The sequence below is a fragment of the Cavia porcellus genome, unplaced genomic scaffold, assembly GCF_034190915.1.
Source record: "Cavia porcellus strain 051 isolate PalLab524CR breed Dunkin Hartley unplaced genomic scaffold, mCavPor4.1 scaffold_16, whole genome shotgun sequence".
Classification (NCBI taxonomy): Eukaryota; Metazoa; Chordata; class Mammalia; order Rodentia; family Caviidae; genus Cavia; species Cavia porcellus.
The window spans coordinates 31,324,093-31,340,822 of NW_026947499.1; the positions used below are offsets into that span (position 1 = coordinate 31,324,093).

The 16,730-nt window shown below is 43.0% G+C and overlaps 1 protein-coding gene across 13 annotated transcripts in view; it reads right to left on the minus strand.

The window, feature by feature from the left end:
* Nucleotides 1-16,730, minus strand: part of Nprl3 (NPR3 like, GATOR1 complex subunit) — a 61,057-nt gene that overhangs the window by 13,809 nt on the left and 30,518 nt on the right. For 5 of the 13 annotated variants that reach the window (XM_063226177.1, XM_063226179.1, XM_005007330.3 and 2 more), the window contains 4 exons: nucleotides 15,730-15,859; nucleotides 14,007-14,081; nucleotides 7,836-7,989; nucleotides 6,582-6,663 (listed from right to left, as the gene is read on the minus strand). In XM_063226177.1, the coding sequence (XP_063082247.1) occupies nucleotides 6,582-6,663; nucleotides 7,836-7,989; nucleotides 14,007-14,081; nucleotides 15,730-15,813 (395 nt within the window). In that variant the 5' untranslated portion in view covers nucleotides 15,814-15,859. Of the gene's footprint in view, nucleotides 1-6,581; nucleotides 6,664-7,835; nucleotides 7,990-8,760; nucleotides 8,869-9,096; nucleotides 9,247-10,973; nucleotides 11,120-14,006; nucleotides 14,082-14,383; nucleotides 14,622-15,729; nucleotides 15,860-16,730 lie in introns of those variants that run through there. The other 8 variants (XM_063226186.1, XM_063226184.1, XM_063226183.1 and 5 more) reach the window with 7 other exon arrangements.

Sequence of the window (16,730 nt, forward strand, 5' to 3'; positions counted from 1 at the left end):
TCGTGTGTCCTTCCTGCCGGCCGGGAGCGACATCGACACAAGGACAAGCTGCACTCCTGGATGCACTGTCTTGCTTGTCCAGGAAGTCTATTCCTGGGAACAGGCTCCTGTGTGGCCTTGCTGGGAGTCCTTGGGGAACTATACCCAAAAGGAGGGAGGGTATCATGGAGAAGCCAGCCCCTTCCATGGCTGAGCCACTCAATCCCTGTGCTAAGTGCTAACAGTACTTGGTGGCTGACAGGAAGGAACTGCAAATGCTCAAGCAAAGCCCCTGGAGCTGACCTTCAGTTTGCCTCCAAGTATAGGTGGTAGTACATGAGGTCTGGCCTGAGGAAATTCCCATGCTCCCTCTTCAGCCTTCCTGACTCAGCCAGGCTGGAAGAGCCAGGCAGGCATATACCCTCCTCATCCTGCTCACAAGGCCTCCTGGTGATAATTCAGTTCTCAAACTGAACGGCAGCAAAGTACAGTAACAGTTCTTCTCTGAGCCACCAAATTTCTATCATGCCTCCCCCATCATGTTTCCTCTGTTTGCTATACACTACCCAGGACAGCAGCCAAGAAGTGTTTTTCCCATCACTCCGTGACCCTAACTCTACTATTCCTGGCTCCCAGATGCCCACATTCAGCTAAGTGTGGAGCAGGCTAGCAGCTCCAGGAGGCATGGCAAGGAGCTCTGCCTGACCCAGGTTAGAAGACACAAATAGCTCATACCTCTCTCCTGGACACACAAATGTCAGGCACTAAGAGGTGACTAGTCGGGGAGGCAGCACACAGTCCTTCCTAGCACCACAAACTGTCCTTACAACTGTGTCCCTGAAGCCACAGACTAACTGCACAAGCTTCTTTCAGGTCTTCTGGAGGACTAGCAATAGCTGTGACCAGCAGTTTAAAATGCAAAAAAACAAGTCTTTATTCTCTCAAGCAGGGAACCGGTAATGGGGGAAAAAACACAGAACACATCTGTGACTCCAATGATATCTCAGCATCTTTGCCAACACCAACCATCTGGTTATTGCAAAGTCCTCCATGACTCTCCAACCCCCTTGTGTGTTCTTCCTCTGGGGTATCTGAAAACTTATGCCTGTTTCTCTTAGGGCCTTGGCACCACAAAGGAAGGGTCAGAGGAGGGAGTATATAGGCCATACTTAAGTCTAGAGGGTGAAGAGTTGTCCCACCCTTCGGAGGAAAACACATGAGAGGGCTTGGCAAGTGTCAAGATGTGTTCCCAGAGGAGAGCACTACTCTTGGTTTCTTTCACACATGGCTAAGTATGCAAAAGTCCTGTGCCCTTCTTTGGTCAAGATCTTTGCTAGGTAGAAAGCGCATGTCAAACCCGGAGAAACAGCTGAGTCTTTTACAGACTCAAAGATTGTACCATGAGAGATCTGTCCAAGGAACCAGATTAGATGTTCAACTTGACTAAGCAAAACTAAGGTCTCAGCATCCACATATGAAATAAAAGAGGAACAAGAAAAACAAGGTCCACCCAATATGATGTGCCGTCTCCAATGGAAACTACTGGGTAGGCTCTTCTACATAACTTTACACATGGTCAAAAACCAAAAATAAAGATTTTTTTTTTTTTTTTTTTGGTACCAGAGATCAAACTCACAACCTTGCAATTGCCAGCCAGGCACTTATGCTGCTGAGTTAGATACCCAGCCCTGTATTTTCTTTATCTTCATTTTATTTTATTTGTACTTGTTTGTTCTTCTATTTTTGAACTGTTTCATTTATGGTATAGCTTAAGGTAGCTGCCAGAACTATATTAAACACCAAGACCCCTACCATTTCAAATTCAGCTGTTTCTGCTCCTCCAGGTAACTCAGCAAGGCAACATGTAGCAGACTAACTGAAAGGTGCTGGTTTCCAGCAGTTTCAGATTTTACTTTGCTACTCCCAGTTCCCAGTCAGGTGGACAGGCCAAGACACCCACACTCAGCAGTATACGGCTATATCTGTTGCTAATGCTACTTCCCTGACTACAGTACACTCAGGAAGAGGGGCCTTGTGTGGGACTTCCACTCAGCAGCAAAACATATTTCCACTGGCAAAAACATATAATGATAAACTGTATGGAACGTCTGAAATTGGAAACAGTTACAGAAAAAGGCACAAGTAGAGGGTATAGGAATGTGTGCAAAAGTAGAGAAATTGGGACAGACTCAATGGAAAGCCAAAAACAACTGCCAGCTATGGTGAAAGGGAAATCAGAGGAACATCAAAGCCTTCATAGCATATCTTCTATCCTTGTATCAACTGACTTTGGATCTTGGCCATGGTCTGGTTCGCACAACAGTACAGAGGGAAATACATCCAAGTTGATTTCCATGTGAACTTTACTTCACTCTCCCAAGCACCTTTTTCCCTCTGAACATTAAGCACTGAGGATGGTGCCTCTTTATGAGCTAATCAAACTCTAAACTCTGTGATGTGAAGACATTGAGGGTCACCACCAAGAACACTCCAAGGGCCATTTATTTATTTAGGAACTGAAAATTGAACTCAGGACCTTATGCTTGCCAGTAGGTGCTTATGCCACTGAGCTATATCCCCAGCTCCTAAGGGCCATTCATAAGCATGGATGAGTCTCTGGAGCACACTAGGAGGAAAACTGCACTAAAAATGTGCCTATCTGACTTCAGCCTCCAGCTCTGGGGGAAGCCCATAAATTCCTTACTACAAAAAGGTAAGCTAAGAGCCACACTAGTCTGTCAAGAAATGAAAAGAGAAAGACTTTGGCTTTGTTTTCTAAACTCTGTAGTGTTAAGACTCAGGGGTTTAGCCCTAGTTTCCTGTAGTTTCTCCTTCTATTTTTCAGGGTGATTAATGGTTTGGTCTGAAAACAACTCTGTAGGAAAACACTGTCCCCCAGGCTTATCCACACCTCATGCAGCCAGGAGAGCCCACCCCAGTCTGTAACAGGAGATAGATACTTCTGCCAGAGTTCATTATCTTGATGCAATGACTATGCAAAGGCAACACACTCTTATCTTTCTCACCCAAGATGGACTGTATACATGCTTATCCAATTCCCCTCTTGTTTTGGCATTTAAGAAAGAATGCCAACTCCCAACTTTCAGCTAATAACTGAAAGTTTGCTTTTTGGTTGTTCTGGTCATGCTCTTACTATCCTAGGCAAAGGCCTAATAACACTGTCACATATACTCTGCATCATCTAGCCTCAAACAAGGACTGTGCTTCCCAGTACATATCGTGGGATGCTACGTGACCCAAGGCGAGGAGCTTACCTTGAAATTTTGAAAAGAACTTTTTTTTTGGTCTTTTTGAGAAAAGGTCTTGCTGTGTGGTTCAAGCTGGCCTTGGGCGCACCGTGTAGCCCAGGCTGGTCTCCAACTCGAAATAATCCTTCTGCCTCAAACCCTGAAGTGCTGAGATTATAGGAGTGTGCTACCATGCCCAGCTTAAACGGAACTTTATACTCGAATGCATTTTTGGAAATAGGGACTGCCGCTTTCAGAATACTCACAACAGCAGCATAAGCCCAGGCTTCCTTTGAACAGTCAGCAGTGTAAGACTCCACACCTAACATTACCTGTCTAGCCACATCCTGGGCAGTATTTTCTAAGCTCTGAGCTTGCTAGATCTTACCACAGTTCCTGTTAACTCACAGAACCATTCAGTAAACTAATTATTCGTCTCCATGGTACCTACATCATTACTTCTACCATTACACATCCCTTCAATCATCACTGGACAAGCTATGGTCTTTCACACACTGAGCACAAAGACTATATTGCAGAAAGTGAGGAGATATCCCTGCCTTCCTAGAGGATGCAATTTAGTGGCCACATAAATGAGTGAGATGCTGTCACTGAGGTCACAGAGCTCCACAGGGAGACAGAGATGCTGAGATAGCTGGAGTAGCCTCCTGAGGGATTCATATTTCTAGCTTATGTTCACAGATACTTAGCTCCCAGGGGACAGGGCTACCAATGTACTTTTAGCCACATCATAACTCGGGCTTGTAATTAAAATAGCATATTCAAGGGGCTGGGGATTTAGCTCAGTGGCATAAGCGCCTGCCTTGCAAGCAGGCAGTCCGGAGTTCGATCCCCGGTACCGATAAAAAGACAAAAAAAAAATTAAAAAATAAAAAATAAAATAAAATAGCACATTCAAAACAATTCCTTTGAAGAGTTCTGCTCCAAATTTTCTAATCTTATTTAATCTTATTAACTCTGACAGTTTCTTGTCTTTCATTTCTGTTCTGAGAAACCTTTACAGGGATCTGGCAGAAAGTCACTGTCAGAAGAAAGGGGCTGTGTTCTCTACTATCTGATCAATATTGTATACTTAGTCTCTTATCTTAGTGTGGATGGGGCAGGCCTGTAAGGCCAATCATAGACCTGGTGGGATGAGCACGGAGGAAGTCCACTGGCGAGAGGGCTCTTGGGTAGCTACAGAACTATACTGGCATCAAGAAGGGGCAGGTTTGGGGCTGGGGATTTAGCTCAGCGGCATAAGCACCTGCCTTGCAAGCAGGCGGTCGTGAGTTCGATCCCTAGTACCGATAAAAAGTTAAAAAGTTAAAAAAAAAAAAAAGCAAACAAAGAAGGGGCAGGTTCAGGGGAGGATACCAGCATTAGGACTTCTGCCAAAGATGTGAAGCTCTCAGTATCCCTAGGGCAGGCTCTAGGACCCAGGAACTACTGTGGAGGGAACACAATCCTGAACACTAACAAATAGGATGCCCAGGCAGGGAAAGAATACCAAAGAAAGCCTGGGGCACTTTATCACCAAAAGTTCCAACTCTTGTCCTCCTCTGCCTGTCACACTGAGGGTCCACTAGGTGATCCCCAGTTAACTCAAGCTCTGAGCAGCTGCCCCACAGATCACAGAAGCAATCAGCTGAATAAGGTCTTAATTCTTTCAAACCTCAATCCAAACCTAAAAAATCCCAATCGATTCTGTCTTTAGAAATAGAAGTCACTGGATTGCTTTTTCATTCCAAGTTGGCCTGAATTGGGCCTGCAGCTGAATTCTAGTTGAGGCACACAGAATGGCACTTAGAATAAAGCGAGAGTTGACAAGGAAGGGATTCAAGGCAAGTCGACAATTCTCTCACTGAAGAGAAAACGCCAGTGAGACAACATGAAAAACAAAGACCACAATTACAAGGACCACAAAGTTCCTGCTCTGGGTCAGGACTGAATCTTCCACAGCAGAAAGGATAGAAAACTAAAGCAGTCATTTGGCAAGGGCTGTTTCAGGCTGCTCTAACATCTTCTAACACTCGGGAGGCCCATGTCCACAGGTCATCAAGAAACAAAGAACTACTTGTTCCAACTGGTATCAAAACTCCTTCATTGAGGCTGGGGATTTAGCTCAGCGGCATAAGCGCCTGCCTTGCAAGCAGGCAGTCGTGAGTTCAATCCCTGGTACCGATAAAAACAAGAAAGACAAAAAAAAAAAAAAAAAACTCCTTCATTGTTTTTTTATTTTGTTTTGTTTTCTGTTTTAAACTAATTGTTAAGGCACCTGCATTTCCCTACAAAAGGGAATAAGAGATCTGAGAAAGCATCACAGAAATAAAAATACAAATGGTTCAAAGGTGTGACAACATCGCCGGGCGCCAGTGGCTCACGCCTGTAATCCCACCACTCGGGAGGCTGAGGCAGGAGGATTGTTGCAAGTTCGAGACCAGCCTAGGCTACAAAGTGAGCTCAAGGCAAGCCTGAACTGCACAGTGAGACCCTGTCTCAAAAAGACCAAAAAAAAAAAAAAAGTGAAGACATGCATAAATGCATTAAGATAATGTAGGACCAAGATATCATCTTCCTTCTATATCAATTAAAATTTTATCAAGAGTTCACCAAGACCCAGTATTAGCAAAGCAAAGGGGAAAGGCACCTCATGTTGCTGGTACAATTCAGGCAAAACCCCTGGAGGGAAAGACATCAGTATTATACATGCATTTTATCCACTGATAATGCTTTAAAAATTTATCTTAGGGATACAGAGGCACACACACTAATTAGCACACATAAATGCCTATGTAGATTATCTCATATCAGCCAAAGGCTGCAACCAACTAAATGCCCAAGAGAGGGGGCCAGCTGACTATGCAGCCAAAAAAAAAAGTCCAATACATATGGAAGAACAGCAAAAGCAAAGAGCAAATAGTATGTGTACTGTGCTACTGTGTAAAAGGCAAAGCAAGTCTGTGTGCCTTCAATCATCTCTGAGGGAGGACAGGTGACAGCTGTCTGCTGGGATGCATCCTGCCAAGGTATAACAGAAAAGTCATTTGATACAGATTTTCAAACGAAATGAGCATGTGACCTTTTCAAAAGATGCAGTTAAAAAAAAAAAAAAAAAGAATGGCCACACAGCATCCCTTCCTTGTCCTCTCTTACTCCAATCTCAGCAGAGTGCCAGCATCTGCACAGGGACCAGAACAGGAAAGTCCTGGTAGGAATGTATTTCAGCCCATGAGGCACTGAGAAGCTGACCCATGAGGAGAAGGAAGAGGAGGAGGAAGAGGAGGAGGAGGAGGAAGAGGAGGAGGAGGAGGAAGAATAGGAGTTTCAACATGCAGCATCCAATTGTCCTACCTGTCATAAGCTTCCTTAAGGTCTCTGGCCAGCTTGCACTTGGGTAGGATGTGATGGAATGGAGACTGAGGACCTTCATTTGCTGTAACAATCCCAACACAAAGGGCTTTAGAGCTTCTAAAGGCTAAAATAGGGAACACTTTCAAAACAAGTTCAACCGCAAAAATTTTGATTAACTCAAACTAAGCATCAAGAAACTCCCTACTCCTTTTCATAAAAGTTGTGCGTTTCCAAGTGTGGTGGCACATGCCTATAAACCCAGAACTCTGAGAAGATGAGGCAGGAAGATCACTTATTCCAGCCTAACCTGAACAATTTGGAGACCTCCTGTCTCAAACACAACAAAACAGGCATGTACTACCATACTTGGCAGTGTATGACAACTGCTGGTTTTATTTTTTACTTTGGCTAAAAAGACTAGGCCTGACTTTGGTTCCGTTCTTTATTCTCCCTTCTGTATAGAACTACTAACTTCCATACTAAAGCACTTTCAGGTATCCCCCAAGTTATCTATTGGCAAAATTATTTTTATAATTGATAACTTGGGTAGATCCTCTTTCAATCTGACCAAAAGTGAAGAATGGAAATTATCTACCTTACCAGTTGGACATTCCTCCTGCTCCAGGGTAAAGTGGGATGCCCATGGCCAAGTAGGAGGTATCTTTTTTTTTTTTTTTTTTTTTTTTTTTTTTTTGAGATAGGGTTTCGTTATACAGTTCAGACTGGCCTTGAACTCACTTTGTAGTCCACGCTGAACTCAAACTACTCACAGCAATCCTCCTGCCTCAGCCTCTCAAGTACTGGAATTATAGGCATGTGCCAGCATACCTGGTTGGATGCCTATCTTACATGAAGAGTAATCACACAGCAATATGTGAGGCAGAAGTATTTCCACTGGGAAATTAATGAAGGCACATCCACTCAGGACTGTGGGTTAACATGGGCCCTTTGGGAATCTCTCTGTGCCCCCAGAGCATGATTAGTCCAATATGAAGACCATGTTACTTCTCTGGGCTGCTGTTCCTATATCTGCAAATTGGGGACAATCTTTGACTTACAAGACTGTTTTGAGGATTTCCTCTCTAACAGTGCACCAAAAACTGTAGTTACCTTCTGACTGTTTTACTGGTGTGTGGTAGGCCAGTCCTCAACAACATTTTCACTGCTGACACTGACCAGCAGCCCCTCTGGAAATGTCCACCATAAAGAGGCCATCAGGCAGCTCAGACCCATGACCATGCCTGCCATACTCACCTTCAGCCATAGCAGTCACCTCATCCTGGAGTGCAAGGATTAACTTGGCCTCTCGGGTGAGGTACTGGCAGCGGCGCTCCTCATGCTGTAGCACAGTGGCAATGCGCCGGGACAGATTGTGCAGACAGTTTATCACAGATGGGTCAGCATTGGCCTGCAGGAGAGAGAAAATGCCAACTCAAATGTGCATACTGGGGCAGGTTAAAAGGAGGTAATACACTAAGCAAAAATCTAAACCACAAGGTCAAGGATATAGCTCGGTGACACAGCGCCTGCCTGGAAAACACAACATCTTGAGTTCGATTCTCAGTACCAACACAAACAAACAAAAAACTTAAAACCACAAAAGAAAATTCTATTTCTTTTTCTTAGGCTGCTTTCCAAAGCCCTCTACTGTCCAAGATTTCCTATGCTCCCTTTAGAGTCCACCCACAGAAATGCTATCAGCCCCCATTATTTATTCTTGGGAATGACTACACAGACATGGTCCTGTGGGGGGTTCCTGTGGGGGCAAACACCCCTCTACTGTGCCAGGTCTTTATAGAAAAGCAGGTGCCAGCAGAAAGTACCGATTTCACTACCGACCTGTTGTGTGATCCTGTCTCATAAGTCCTCACCTGAAGGACAACAATGGCACTTCCCTTATCTGTGACTGAGTACAGGAAATCAATAAGATTCATAAAAAGCCTCCCCTAAACAAACCCCTGCAAGTGTCTGTGATCATGGCTGTAATGCTGACTGTTGGTGAACATGAATGACTGACAGGAAGAATCAATCACAAGAGGGCATTCAACAGGGCACACAGTACAATAACAGAAACACTATACTAGTTGTTCAGTGAATATGTTCTGTCCTCAAGGATGAGAAATTCTGGGCAGAAATGATCCCCATTAATAAGAGAACCAGAGTAGGCCCACATCCGTACTCCAGTGCTCTTCTGTACTGGGTAGGTCATGGGAGGATGCAGGAATAGGAGACCCCCTGGAACCTATCAGAAGCCACAACTGGCCGGGCAGCTGTATCCACCCAGGCCAAAGGTGGAGTGGGGCTCTATGAAGATGCTTGAGAGAAAAGATAACTGAGCCAGGCATGACTCAGTATTTCTGGAGGGTAAGAAGGCTGCTGAGTCATCCCGTGGGGCAGAGGGAGGGAGAGAGAGAAGGACAAATGGTGGCAATGATTAGAACCTCCTCTGTTTATTTGGCAGGTAGGGCCATGCCTGGTGAGTGTTCATAATCAGACTTTAGGATGAAAACCTTACCTAGTCATTAAACACTTTGTTCACCTGGAGCTGGAGATTTTCTGTACTCTCAACAGATCCCATTTTCAAAACAATCACCATCTAGGGAATCCTACAACAAGGCAGCATGTTCTGGCCCTTCATGTCTGTGGCAACCCTTTAACAGTGTCCCTGTAACCAGAGAACCAATTTATAGGGTACATGCAATAGCCTTAAAACAAAATACCCAATAATAAAGACAGAGAAAAAGATATCTGACAGCCAGCTCTCTCTGCCTGAGGTGTTATCAGGTGAGGGAGAATATCAACCCTACATTGGATCTCTGGGGTCCATTCATTTGACCTTCTCAGATATGTGCAAGGTTGTCCTGCCCCCACTGAGGCTCAATGACCTGCACTGATAAGTGTCTGGTATGCCCTATTCATACAGGTCTGACATTCAGTGAGGTTCCAGAAAGCCCATGGAGAACAACTCAGATTTCGCACAGAAGTTGATGGCATCACAGACCATGAGATTTCCTCATCCCCAAAACTTGGACCCAACCTTAACTATGCCTTCAACATTAACTTCTAGCTCACAGGAAATACTGAGGCAGAGAGCAAGTCTGGTAGTCTACACAATGAAGAAAGTCCAATAGTGGAACATGTAATATGACATGGAGGGAAAGCTCTAGACTGGCAGAGAAACAGACATCACACATACTATTGGACTCGGTTTACTTCCTGGTTCAGACAGATCAACTGGAAATATGTTTCTGAAATAAGGAAAAGTTTCAATGGATCATCTACTAGTTAATACAATCTATCATGGTGAGTTAAAAGAGCATCAGGACAGAAAATAAATGTCCATAGTTTATAGAGATGCTTTTGAAATACACAGTAATGAAAAGGTATGAGGTCTGAGACTTGTCTTGAAATTCTGAGTGAGAAGAAACAGATAGACCCAAAGGAAAAAGGCAGTGGGTAGCTCACGGTCCCAAGAGATGGGTGCATGATGTTTGTCATAGTATTCTTTTTTTTTTTTTTTGTCTTTATGAGACAGGGTCTCACTATGTAGTTCAGGCTGGGCTTGAGCTCACTTTGCAGCCCAGGCTGGTCTCAAACTTGCAACAATCCTCCTGCCTCAACCTCCCAAGTACTGGGATTATAGGCATGTACCACCATGCCTAGCTTGTCATGCTATTCTTTATAGTTAAGAACTTGCTTAACATTTCTCAAAGTTGAAAAAAAATACATTTTAACTGATGACTGAAAAAGCAAGAAAAACCAATCCATTCTAAAATACCAACTCTACAATACTTAACCTTTTCCCCATTATCCAAAATCATAGCAAGCTGAAGTTCTATGATACCCTGTTCTCTGCTACTTTTTTTCTTCCAGTACTAGGTATTGAACCCAGAGCCTTAGCATGGAGCTACAACTCCAGCCTGTTTCTTTGTTTTATTTTCTTTTGTTTTTTATCTTTTTGAGGTAAGGTCTCACTATACAGTTTGGGTTGGCCTTGAACTCACTTTGTATCCCAGGCTAGTATTGAACTCATAAGGATCCTCCTGCCTCAGCCTCCCAAATGCTGAGATTACAGGCATGTGCCATCACAGCTTCTGATAAACAGAAACAGGCTTCCAGCCTGTTTTTATTATTATTTTTTTTTTTTTGAGACAAGGTCTCACTAAATCACTCAACTGTCTATACTGAGCTGAGTGTGGCAGTGCATGCTTGTAATCTTAGCACTAGGGAGGCTGAGGCAGGAGGATCAGTCAACTTTGAGACCAGCCTAGGCTACATAGTGACTTCAAGGCCAGCCTGGCCTACATAGTGAAATCATGTCTTCAAAAAATCAAAATTAAAAACAAAAATAAAAAGTGGCCCAACCTGGGCTCAAACTTATAATCTGCCTACCTCTGCCTCCCAGAGTGCTGGAATTACAGGAGTAAGCTGCCATGCTCAGCTTTCTTGCTGCTTTTATGTGGCAGTAATCCATCTATACTTTTCAAGGTTCTGGCCTTGGCTCCATTTCTCATCTTTCAAAGCAATGAAGAAGGCCACTGTGGAATAATAACCAGTGTTTAATAATTTCCCAACTACAAAATTATTTCCAACTTAATTATTGTATAAAAATTCCTATACAAGGGGCTGGGGATATAGTTCAGTGACATAAGCGCCTGCCTGGCAAGTGCAAGGTCATGAGTTCAATCCCCAGTACCAAAAAAAAGAAAAGAAAAGAAAAGTTCTTATACAACTGTAAGTGCTGCTTGCTTTCCTGACAATATTCCTAATGGTAGGACTACTGGCCCAAGTACATTATACATTCAGCTGTCAAATGCTATTTTGCACAGAGAAGCACCAGCCTGCATAGTCCCAGGATGGACAAAAGCTCCATCTCACTGTCCATCCTACAGGAGTTATCTGTACTGACACTGGACTACATTTGTCAGTTTTTGTCTATTCACACACGTTTTTGTTTTTACTTTCTCTTTATAGCTTCTTGTGTTACATAATTTATGTAAAAACTATAAGAATACTTCAAAAACATCAACACTGAAAAAGGCTCAAGCAGAAAATGAACACTGACCTCTGAAACCTCGTGCCTTGGAATGCCAGAATGCCAACAGTAACAAATCATTTTGATTTTTTTTTTTTTTTTTTTTTTGTGCTGCAGACCAAACTCTAGACCTCACACATCCTAAGCAAGTATTCTAGGCCAGAGCTATTCCTTCAGCCCATTTTGGAGGTTTTTGCCCTGGGCCTTAAGCATGCAAGGTAAATGCTCCACCACTGAGCTATTATGCCTTCAGCCCTGAAAAACCATTTTGTTTTAATCTGCAGAGTTTTGTTTTGTTTTTTGTTTTTTTGAGACAGGATTTTGCAGTTTGGGCTGATCTCAAACTCCCTTTGTAGCCCAAGATGGCCTCAAACTCACAGATACTCTCCTGCTTCAGCCTCCTGAGCACTGGGATTACAGGAATGTATCATGCCCAGCTATAGTTTTTTACTTATCAAAAAAAAGTCCAATTTTAAGAAATTTAATTTTACTTAAAAGGGCCTTTTCTGAATCATTTTGATTTGAACTATATACAGTGCACCTGCCTCTCCACATCACATAAATTCCAAATAGAAAAAACACTTTGAGACATAAAGTGGTATTTAATTAAAGTTTCCTTTCCCTGAACATTTTCAGAGCACACACTGCCCTTGTCCCCAAAATCTAGTGATTTCTTATTGTTACTTTTCTTATTTTTTCTTTAACCTAAATAATAAGGTTTTAGTTTAGCAAAAAAATAACTCATACATTAGTATCTTTTGTCTTAAAAAAAAAAAAAAAACCCACAGGGCTGAGTAGCTCAGTGGCACAGTGCCTGCACAAGGTCCTGAGTTTGATTCCTGGTAAAAAATAGTGGGATATTTCAGAAAAATTTCATCATTTAGCAAAACATAAGTTTCCTTGATATTTCAAAGTCCCTTTATTACAAGCCAATCATTATCCAAGGCACATTTTTGTTCATTTAGATCCCTTATATTCCTAACTTCCCCAGAACCCTTATATTTTGACAGGTTTATTGAAAATACATTTTCTAGGGGCTGGGGATTTAGCTCAGCGGCATAAGTGCCTGCCTTGCAAGCAGGCAGTCGTGAGTTCGATCCCCGGTACCAATAAAAAGGAAAAAGACAAAAAAAAAAAAAAAAAGACAGAAAATACATTTTCTATGACTCATGAAAACAGCCTCAGAGCTACAAACTGCCTTAAGAAATTATTAGACTTAATTTAAAAATAGAAAAGAACAAGTATTGGTGAGGATGTGAAGAAACTGGAGTCCTTATCCATTGCTGATAAAAATATAAAACAGTACAGCTACTATGGAAACAGTTTGAAAGTTTCTCAAAAAGTTAAACACTGAGTTATCATATGACATGAAATTTCAGTCTGAATCTCTATTCAAGAGACATGAAAATGTGTCCACATAAAACTTGTAAACAGGGCCAGGGATATAGCTAGCTCAGCAGCATGGTACCTGCCTGGCAAACACAAGGTCCTGAGTTTGATTCCTGGTTCCAAAAAAAAAAGAAAAACTTATACACAAATTCTGTAGCATCAATATGCATACTAGTCAAAATATAGAAACAGTCCAAATACCCATTAACAGATGAATGAACAAAGTATGATCTACCCATATAATAGAATATTATTTGGCCATAAAAAGGAGTTCTTAATACATCTTACAACATTGATAAACCTCAAAAACTTCCTAAGTGAAAGAAGCCAGATACCAAAGATCAGGTACTACATGATTTCATTTATATGAAACATGCAGAATGAATCTACAGAGACAGAAAATAGACTGGTGGGTTCCAGGGGCTAGAAAGGGAGGGAGAATGGGAAATAACTGTTGATGGGCTAATGGGTTACAGAAGTTTCTCTTCAGAGTGGTGAAAAATGTTCTAGATTTAGAATGGTGATACGTCATAGGCAGTGAGACAAGGCTGTAAATATCACAGATGTACTAGATGCCAGTAAACTGTACAATTTAAAGTGTTACATACTGTTATATGTATTAAAATAAAGAGGGAGGTGGCACGATGGGGCACACTTGTAATCCCAGCACTCTGGAAAGCTGAGAAAGGGGGACCTTACATTTGAGCCCAAACTGGGCAATTAGAGTCTCAAAACAAAAAAGAAAACAAAATGGCTGCTAGGGCTATGGTTCAGTGAAAAGACCTTGAGTTCAATCCCCAGTACTACAAAAATTTAAAAATTAAAGGTAAAGTAAAACTTTATAAAAGAGGGGGAAACGAGGTAGATTTTGCCTGAACACCAGCAAAGGCCAGTGCTGTACACCCCAAGCCTGTGTTAAGTCAATGGCACATTCACTAGAAATGGGCTCCTTCTCCTTCCAACCCTCCTTCCTGACTGAAATTGTTTTTATAAACACTCACCCTCAGTGCAAATACCACATTAAAAAGAATCATGGTAGGTGCTTCTCTCTTCGGGCATGGATCTGTTTTGGAGACCTGTAAAAGAAGCACTGATGCTAATAATCTGAGAGCCATGACTTTCCAAGGAAACTTGTTTAATGCCATTTACTTCAAGCATGGCAAAAGGACCCAGAGTATAGCAGAACCACAGAAAAACAGCCTGGGGTCTTTGAGAAGTGATTGCCCTTTGCTCTAGAAATATACCCATTGCACAGAGTCAGCTGTGACAGGAGTGGGACGGTCAGTGCTCTGACTGCCCTAGTCAATGGAGGTAAGGTAACAGTGCCTATAGAAGACAGGATGGAGAGAAGCTCAAGTGGGTGGAACACCATACTCACATCCTGCTGCTATCTCATGTCCACCTGTGTCTATGCCAGTTGTTTCTTAAAGTACAGGTACTCAGACCATTTAAAGATAGGGCAATTTTCAGCATTGACAAGGGCCTAAGCAGGCCCTATAAGATAGAGCAGACAGGCTCACTTCACAATCTAATTCTTATCTCAGATTTAGGTTGGCACCCAGCAGCTTTAGTCCAAAACATCCAAAGCTCTGAAATAAGCTAAGGGCTACAAGAGAACTCTTTAAAGCCAACTACAAGTGTCATCACTATGGGGAGTTGCAGCGTGAGGCCCCAGTTCTCTTGCCTGCCTGCCCCCACAGGGAGTGACTGCTGGCTTCCAACTCTCCTGTGCCTCACCCACAGACAAGGCAGCCCTATCTGTGAAAACATGGTGAGAAGGGAGGCTGCCTTCCAAGGGGTTTGACATATCCAACTCCCACAGCTGTTCCTTCCATGGGCTTAATCACAGAGAAAGTTTACACATCACAGCACACACAGTCACCCATTTCTGGGTGGTACAAATGTAGCTAAATCCTCTATGTTATACCAAAACACTTCAGAATCTGAGTAATATAAATAAATAAATAAATAAACAAACAAACAAACAAAGAATCTGAGTAATGCTGTTACTGACCCTGCTTGTGTGCAAAGGCTGACTGGCAGGCTCTGTTACACAAGTTCCTTTGGAAACTCTGCACGCTATCTTGCTGATCATCAGAGAACATATACAGAAGGTTTATCGCAATGATAAGTGCTAAATAATAATGGCTTTGGCTATTAGAATATTGTTTACTGTTGTAGTCAGGGGTTGTGCAGAGAACAATTAGAATCAGGACACACAGTTTAATTCAGCTGGCATTAAGTTGACTACCAGTTTTTAATCCATAACATATACTAAAAAGAAATGCTTGCATCATTTTATAGGAAGTTTAGGGTTTCACACATGCTGACATTTACTCTCTTGGCCTCTTCTGGAAACTTATACCTTATATAAAGGGAAGATCATAGTCATTAGAGACCCAAAATATAAACAGTACAAGCTAATGGCAGGGGGCAGGGGATGTGCACGCTACAGGGATGTGCAGGGCTACAGTGGCAGGCCTCCCAAACCCAAGGCCCCTAGCAAGGCATTAAAAAAAAAAGAGAGGGAGAGAAGATGTTGTTACAGAGACTGAAATAACTAGGTACAAGGACCCCCAAGAGCTCTTGACAAGTGCCTGATTGGATCTGCTGCCCAATCGCTGCACAGTTCAGAGTCCTCCAGAGGGAAATGAGTCAGGCTTGCCTGCTCAGAGACAGCCCTACCTGGCCAAGGAGGACCACACCTGTCAGAGAGGACCGTACCTGCCCCAGAGCATGCTGCAGCAGTGTCGGATGCCCAACAAACCGCACGTTATCGATCTTCAGTTCAAATTTTTGGCCACACATTTCAGACTTGGTTGCTAAAATTGTTGCCAGAATAGCATCTGAAAACCTTCAAATAAAAAACAGGTAGGATTGAAATAAGTTAATGAATATCACTGTACCACTCCCTAATATCTCCAGAGGGGAGGGTCTCAGTAAATGGTAGTCTGTGGCTCTGCCCCAGGATTGATGGACATTTCTGAGGCCCCCAGAAATGTGGTACTCTTGTAGCAATTCCAAAGTTAGGGATGTAAAAATCACCAGAATTACAGGTAAAAGACAAAAGAAGCACAGGCTGGAGGCACATGCTGTCATTCTTGCATGCTCTATGAAATTAGGAGAGAAATAGCTGCAGTTTGCATTTAAAATAAGGATCAGCTGGAGCTGGCACTGCCCTGAGAGGCCACTCCTTAAGGCTCATAGGCAGAGGGGCCTCTCCTAACTGTACTCATGTTTGCTAGACTGTCTCTCACACAGCCTCTCCCCTATAGTGCCATATAAAGGGCCAGAGGATACCATTCAGATGCATGCAGTGTGCTACTTTGTTCAGACCATAGCTGACAGCCCTTCCCTGATCCTAAACTTTTCAGTTCGTATTTAGAAAGGAATTCTGTGCAAGACATGTAGACCCACTGTGTTACAGGAGTGCAAGGATGCCCAGCACTGACTACCATGAGGAAATAGGAACAGCTGGGTGTGGGTAACACCCCATCCATTCCAAAATGCATCTGTACATTTGCCTCCCTGCTGGCAATCCACATCCATCTTAGCTGGGGGATTCAGATAAGGGAAAGCCATCTTCAGGGAGGAGTATACTAGCATGTGGCTGCCTTTTATCTCAGAGCCCAGAGCCTGACGCCTTCTCCTCCAGAAGCACAGGTAAACTGGACACATAAGTTTCTGATCTGGACCCAGAAGAGAAAGAACCCTCCATGCTCACC